The sequence below is a fragment of the Hippocampus guttulatus genome, chromosome 7 (assembly GCF_054856545.1).
Source record: "Hippocampus guttulatus isolate MCC_2025c chromosome 7, RoL_Hgut_1.0, whole genome shotgun sequence".
Taxonomy (NCBI): Eukaryota; Metazoa; Chordata; class Actinopteri; order Syngnathiformes; family Syngnathidae; genus Hippocampus; species Hippocampus guttulatus.
Genome location: NC_141267.1, coordinates 8,345,141 through 8,352,981, shown reverse-complemented (window position 1 = coordinate 8,352,981; position 7,841 = coordinate 8,345,141). Strand labels below are relative to the sequence as shown.

General features: G+C 40.6%; 1 protein-coding gene across 1 annotated transcript; it reads left to right on the top strand.

Moving 5' to 3' along the window:
* The first annotated feature begins 3,547 nt into the window (after positions 1 to 3,547).
* Positions 3,548 to 7,077, top strand: gamt (guanidinoacetate N-methyltransferase). The gene is made up of 6 exons (XM_086116205.1): positions 3,548 to 3,799; positions 4,694 to 4,839; positions 4,952 to 5,015; positions 5,128 to 5,195; positions 5,348 to 5,458; positions 6,829 to 7,077. The coding sequence occupies exons 1-6, from the start codon at positions 3,613 to 3,615 to the stop codon at positions 6,967 to 6,969; spliced, it is 717 nt and encodes a 238-aa protein (XP_085972331.1). The 5' UTR covers positions 3,548 to 3,612; the 3' UTR covers positions 6,970 to 7,077.
* The last annotated feature ends 764 nt before the right edge of the window (positions 7,078 to 7,841 follow it).

Here is a 7,841-nt window from a genome sequence, read left to right as displayed (position 1 = left end):
TTATTTGTTAAATTTTTAAATGAAATGTGACATTAAACATTTAAACACAAAAGCAACGTTCGTTATTCTTTATAAATGTAAAGTACCACAACCGTAATGTCATTTTTTTTAGGAAATTCACACCTGATGGACAATATCACACTTCACTCCTTACATTCTTGCACAAAACCTTGCAAAAAACAAAAACAAAAACCTCACATTCTTCTACTTTGAGACAACTCGTGCATCGAGGAACTCAGTTGAAAAACACCAGCTACTGATAATGATTATCTGTTCGTCCTTTACCGCTGATTACTGTGGACATTACCTTTGCTTTGAGATGGAAAAAACAATGCTGAGTACAGCAGTATGTCACACATTATAGGAAGGGACGGGACAAGTAAAAGATCAACACAAGCAGCAAAATGTCTCCATCAATTGTACAGATGTGACAAGTGACCATTGACAATAGAATCATTTGAATCGGTGATGTCGTTATTGGAGTTTTCCAGTCTGGGGGTTCTCACAGTGAGTTGCTATCACTCTTTCAGGCCCAACAAATGAAAGCCAATGTTATTGCCAACCAGGATGCCAAGCCAAACGAGTGTGCCGTGCCATGAGAAGTACATATCAACATTATGTCAGTATTGATACTTTTGGTGGTAGATTTTAGAATCTAAAATGGATGCCTTGCCCCGTTAAATGTTGGGAAACACTGGTGTGCAGTATATGACCTTTGCTGTTTTTTATTTCCTTAGCCACATTCTCAAAGACAGCCATGCTGGCAGAATTCCAAGGGGTTGCTTTATTTACAGGAATTCACAAGACTGAAGCAAGGGAATCATTTGAGACCCTACATTCGCTGCATGTTAAGAGACCTATCCTCGAGGCTGTAAAACCTAAAATCCTCAGTAAAGGCCAGCTTTTGTAACTTGAGTACCTATAGATACAGTACATTATCTCATTTAAAAGATGTTACCATCGGTAAGTGTATTTAGTTTCGCCGATTTGAACCAAACTGTGTGAATAACGTCACAAGAAAATTGCGGTGTTAATGTTGCTGATGTTGTCAACAGAAGCTCATGAATGTGAGTTCTTACATTAATATTCTAAAGCAGTGTAACTAAAGAGGCCCCTGCGGTATGAGAGGGATATGGACATCAAGCCATGACTACATGAGGACCCTCAGTGAGGAGTAAACTCCACTCAGCCTCAGCTAATGTGCCTGAAGTGCATGATGGGTAATGGTGGTCGAGGTGATGTGAAGAGGGCAAAATGAACTGTTTTGGCTTATTGTAGTGCCATTGTGCCGCATGTGATGTTGCACAGGGGAGAAGGTTGGACATAATTGTATAGAGGTATGTATAATTAAAATAGACCCAGAACGGCTCAAAAGACCCCTATGACGAATAACAATATTGTAATACTTTTTCCCTTGCCCAGACGTGGGTCACAAGGGCTCCAATTGACACCAGGACTGGAGGTGAGCCATGTTGGCCTGGTGGCTGGGATTGCACCCATGGGGCATAGTTTTAAGTTGTACAAAGTGTTTTCCAGTCTAGGGGTTCTAACAGTGAGTAGCCATCACTCAGCCCGAAAGGAAAATGTGGGTCCCCTTTCCCATGGGCTCACCACCTGTGGGAGGGGCCAAAGGGTGCTCTGATAGCTGGATGGCAGCCAAAGGCTCGGTGGCTCGGGAGAGGCAAGTCTGGGTTTCCCTGCCTTAAGATGCTGCCCTGGTGACCTGACCATAAGTGGAAGAGAATGATGATGATAATTTAATATGATCCTCATTTCAGATTGATTGTCATCAATCTATGTTATGTGTTGTGTTTATTATTTTACTTTATGTTAACTGTTTTGTTAAGCGCTTTGTTACAGCTGCCGCTGTTGTGAAAGCGCTATATAAATCAGCATGTATTGTATTGTATTGTATTGTATTGTATTGTCATACATTATAAGATGACCATACCCAAGGATCATGAATGTGATATATTCACAAATTTCACCTTGATACTAAGCAGAAAGTGGAGGAAAACATTTTTGTTTCTGAAACTGTCATAACTTTATTCTCCACAGATATTATATTATTATTTTGGTTGGAAATGTATTCACAGAATTGTATCTAAAAAGAGAATAGCAGTACTGTAGTGGTAGTCCCTGTCACTCATGTCCCCGACTTTTTCAACACCCACACTTGTAAAATTGCTCACACCCCCACATCCCTTTTCAAAAGCATTGTTGGCCATGTAAAATTTTATTTGTAGTTTACCGTGGCCACAAAAAAAAAACAAAAAAAAACCACTAGGTGGACCACAAATGGCCCCCGGGCCGTATTTTGGACACCTGGTGTAGTGGTTTCAGTGGCAATCCATATAATTTATAGTGAAAATTGCCGAGACCCAATATACAATATTGTATTAAATAGCTGAGTCCTGGAACAGAAACTATGTATGTCTGAACTTTGAAACCAGTGAAAATCTATCCTATACATCGCAACTGTATGGTCGCCTCAAGGTGATCAAAAAATACTTAGCTCTCTAAGGTCCACCATAATGGCCAACATGAGAGTACACCAACATAGTTGGCTGAATTGCAACTGAACTGTACTTACAAATATAGGCAAGTGTACTTGAAAAGTACAGCCAAACAAAGCTCAAAGAAAAGGAAAAAAGTAAGAGTGTCCACTCTGAAGCTGGCCAACAGACGACTAAAAGATGCTCTGTTTCAAGAATAGGAGCGAGCAGCCGTTTCAAAGTGACAATTCCATATTCACAAGACAAACTCTTCACTATCGCACTGATATCACTTAACAGGTGAACAGATAGCTGTACTGTAATTTATACCAGGAGTGCCCAGATGATTTCCCCTTGGGGCTAAGTGGTGTCCAGAAAAAAAAGCCCTGTTTATGAGACATGCTAATTCAGTACACTGTATGTTAACATATGCTAAGCACTTCAGCATATTTCAAGAAGAAATAGTCAATCTTAGCTGGCCATCAGTTAAAACAAAACAAAAATATTCAAAAGTGCACTCTATTAATTGCAACTTTTTAAGGGGAAAAAAAAAGATAAAAAGCTATGACGTATAATTTTTTAAAAACAGTTTTAACACAATTTCATTCCCACGTGTATGTAAGAGAACACAACACTTTTGGGGAAAGTCTGTGCGACTAAAAGGTTCTTTAAATGTTTATACTGCAGCCAAAGAGGAATGGATTGGATTTTTATAAATAAATACACATAAATAACCTGAATGTTTGGGGGAAGACAATCTATTTTGATACAGGTGCGCACATATACCTCTTGTTAAAATGTTTCCACCAATATTGCATGGTTGTACACTTTCTAGTTTGTTTGAAAAGTCCGTTGACAATGAAGAATGTACAGTATTTCTCCTTTTCTTTCTCAATTTATCTTGGACTGTCGCTTTAGCTGAGGGCTCACGCTTGCAAATTATTCAACCGAGTGAAGCATCGAACATGTAGACAATCTAGGAGGCGAGTGAGTGCAGTTCACTGCTTGAGCTTTTGACCAGCAGTACCATCAAAGCCCCGCAGCGTCAGCACTCCAGAGCCCGATATAAAGCCCGGCTTCTCGCCTTTCGCCCCCCCCTTCGTTGTGAAGACACACAATGAGCAGCAGCGCCTCAGCCGATCGGCCCATTTTCTCCAAGGGGGAGGACTGCAAGGCCTCGTGGCACGACGCCAACGCCGGATACAATGAAGCTGACACGCACCTGGAGATTATGGGCAAACCCGTGATGGAGCGCTGGGAAACCCCGTACATGCATTCCCTGGCTACGGTGGCGGCCTCCAAAGGTATAAGGTGTTTTCTTCTCATAGGCTTCCTTTATCGGACACACCGTTGCTTGCCAGCGTTCTGACCAACATTTGGCACAAGCGTATAACTTCATTGTGTACTTTTTTTTTCAATTATTCGTGTATATAAATGAATTTTCTTTTGTTTGAATTGCGAAAGATCAATCATTTTATTTTGTTCAGTGATTGTTTTTAACGTGAATGACCTTGTAACTTGGTTTCTTAAGCCGGTATTTAAAAAAACGTTATTTAATGCATGCAGTTGGACTGGTGCAGACCTAACAAGGATTTTACTTTCTTTTATGATGAGGTCTCTGGAGCACACTTGGGGGTGAGTGAACAGAGAGGAGTCCGGCAGCTGTCGTGGAAATTGGCCAAGATGTCTGCAGGGGGGCGGTTAGGGGTGGGAGGCAGTTCGCTCAAATAAATCTTTCTTTGCTTTGTGTGAAAATAGTCTCACGCACGCACATGTGCAGGACAAGCCTCAGTGCCAAAACTTTTTTTTTTGTTATAAATTAATAAATATGCAAATTATTAAAGTTTATATTTAAAATGCCAGCTTAACTAATAGTGTAAGTAATTGAAGGTCAATAAATCATCAGGAAGCCAGCAACAGCAACTCCCAAGCTACTCACATCTATTTATATTCTTGAAACCCGATAAGCTTTCCAGCCACATCCAACCAACTGGTGATTCTTCAAACGGAAACCATAAAACAAATAACAGTATATACTGTATATATTTTAAATTGCTGCCACGCCACTCAACCTATTTTGTTGAATTAACTATGGCCATTTTGAATGTCAAGACTAAGGACGTCAATTTAAACATCCTTTAGGTTTCGGTGGCTGTAATTGGGTCTGATCGTGTTTCTGTTGTTGTTTTGTCATCTAGGCGGTCGGGTTCTGGAGATCGGATTCGGAATGGCCATAGCTGCCACCAAATTGGAGTCTTTTCCCATTGAGGAGCACTGGATCATAGAGTGCAACGATGGCGTCTTTGCCCGACTGGAGAACTGGGCCAAGTCCCAACCACACAAGGTCTGTAGACCTCCACTATAACGGATTTTTGGAGCCTGGTTTATTTGCCTCGCTGCTCTTGTGCTGGCATGTAAAGATGTTACTGAGTAACTTTTTTTTTTTATCTTTGTAGGTTGTGCCCCTCAAGGGCCTCTGGGAGCAAGTTGTGCCCACCCTGCCAGATAACCACTTTGACGGTATGAAATCACATCAGATGCAAAGAAATTGTGCCGACATTGACTTTCAGCAGTTATTTAAGCAGCCCAGATGGCTGTACACTTCTACGTAGCACTTTGTCTCCCCTTCCAGGTATCCTGTATGACACATACCCTCTGTCTGAGGACACATGGCACACTCACCAGTTTGACTTTATCAAGGTTAGCTCACAATTTGAGGCTGAAATTCCGACAGTTTGTTGGCTTGCATGAAATTGGAATCGTCTAGAACGGCAAATGTTATTAAATTGATTGGCAAATCACATCATATGTTGGTGCACCTGAAGGTCTGATTTGTCTACATATGTCTGTAGGGTCACGCTCACCGAATGCTAAAGCCCGGCGGCGTACTCACGTACTGCAATCTGACCTCCTGGGGCGAGCTGCTCAAAGACAAATACAACAATATTGAGACCATGTTTCAGGTGAGTTGTTGTCATCAGCAAATGTGGCTGTCGCTTTGGAATGGTACGCAACCTGAAAGCAATCTGTCTAGGTCAGGGGTCGGCAACCCAAAATGTTGAAAGAGCCATATAGGACAAAAAAAACAAATATGTCTAGAGCCGCAAAAAAATAAAAGCCTTCTATAAAACTTACAATGAAGGAAACACATGCTCTATGTATGTAGGAGACTGGACTGTCTCAGAATTGTTTGTTATTTATTCCCTTGTTGTGTGTTCACAAATGCCCCCATAGAATTTATTTTGTGATTTCCTCGCTTGAATTTCTGTTTTGGTGCATTATTTTCGCTTTTCTTAGTGTCAGTGAAGTGATCATTAATTCCCGTTTTTCGGAGGCTGTCTTTGAACGCCTCTCGAGTCGAACGAGAACAGAGAAGGCACGGAGTCGGATGCAGACGTGTCTGTTTGTTGAGACTGGTAAAAGCAAAAATAAAGTGTACGTTTTTAAAAACTAACACCACAGCTCTCCTTTTTCGGAGCTGCAACATGTATCTATATCTATTTGAGCTATGTTAGCCTACTATCAAAATCTCTTTCCATTTACAAAAGTTTTTTTATAAAGCTTCAGGGAGCCACTAGATGTCGTTAAAGAGCCACATGTGGCTCTAGAGCTGCGTGTTGCTGACCCCCGGTCTAGGTGAAGACCACTACAAGTTAGCATTATAGCATTGTTTCCAACAAACAGTTTGGGTTGGTTGCTAAAATATCGAGTTGACATCTCTTTTGTCACTTTGCTGTTACAAGAGTGGAATTGGGGCAGGGGGGGGGGTGTAAATTAGGGCGGAGATTAAGTTTGTACTTTGTTTCGGGTTATTTCCTCCATTCTGGGATCAATAAAGTCTTTTTCTTCTTATGCCATCCAAAAGTGAAGAAATACATTTAAGATCACCTAAAGATTAACGTGTTACATTTATCTTGGACACACAGTATTTTCATCATCTATATGGATAAAGCAAGATCAAAGTTCAATTTTTATTAGGTTTTTAAGGACCTGTCAGCTGAACTAAGACCTCCTACCATTAGGATTCAATTGAATCGACAACTGACTGCCAAAAGGGTAAACATGAACTCTTGAAGACTATTAACAACAAGCAGTTTTTCTTGACAAATATCAATATTGCGTTCTCCAAATTGCATATCTCTGACATATAGTTCTGTGAAAGGATCTAGGTTTTAATAATCACCATTAAGGCTTTGTGTGGTTCAGATGCAGAGCACAGCCACTGTACATCAGCCTTTAGTTCAGGGCAAAAGTTTGTAACGTGCTGCACAAAGTTCACGGTTACTGATAACATCACCATCGCACCTTACTGAGCGACTGTTAATGATTTCAGGAGAGCCAGGTGCCTCATCTGCTTGAAGCCGGCTTCAAGAAGGAGAAGATAAGCACTACCACCATGGACATTGTACCTCCCACTGAGTGCAAATACTATTCCTACCATAAGATGATCACCCCCACCATTATCAAGGAGTAAAGTGCAGAACACTGCTGAAACCATATTACAGAATCATGTGCCTTCTCTGACCCTCTCTTTGTCCTTACTTGTTTCCCAGCTTTCAATAAAACCAAATCCATATCCATAGGTCACTGGATTTTTCAATTTATGCTGGCAGGTCACATAAGAATAACAAGGAAGCTTTTCCACTCAGAAGCACTTGCACAGTCGACAAGAGGTGTTTAATGTTGTGACATTGAGAAATGTTTTTGTGGCCTACTAGGATGCTACAAAGTAACAACTGTATGCATTACTGTGAAGATACCAGTGCACATTAAATGAACACAATATCAACGCGCAAGAAACTTGTCATTGGACGGACAGAAAACAGCAGGTGGAGAAACTACGGGAGTTGGCAGCTCTCAAATTGGAGAAACACATGGCTTGCATGTTCGGACATTAGTGTATACTGTACTCTTGTCCCTGCTTTATTATCATAACCTGTACTGGTGGAATAACATGTCCATTGTTGTATGGAAAATATTAAGACATAACAGAGACTGGCTGTTTGTAAGGATCTGCAAACATTAAGATACCCCCCCCCCCTAAATTGATGACCTTTTTTTGGCATTTTGAACATTTTTGATTTTCTATAAATAAATGCTCCAAAAACTGACATTTGAATGTAGAATTTTGGTGTTACGGTGTTAGTAGTTAATGAAATACAAAAATGTTGTTTTTACTAAAAACATAGCATCGCAAAATCTGAAAAACTGATGATTTTGCAGTGACTAATTTTTCCAGACCTGTATATTCGTAGAATTTTCCATTGTTACATAACAACGCACTAGCTCTCTGGTCAGAGATATGATACACGCGGAATTGTGCTGGTTGAATTAGATTTCAGTTGA

Coding starts and splice junctions, on each gene's coding strand:
- gamt (XM_086116205.1), top strand. CDS start 3,613: ATGAGCAGCAGCGCCTCAGCCGATCGGCCCATTTTCTCCAAGGGGGAG. Junction 4,840..4,951: donor CCAAGTCCCAACCACACAAG/GTCTGTAGACCT, acceptor TTATCTTTGTAG/GTTGTGCCCCTCAAGGGCCT. Junction 5,016..5,127: donor GCCAGATAACCACTTTGACG/GTATGAAATCAC, acceptor CTCCCCTTCCAG/GTATCCTGTATGACACATAC.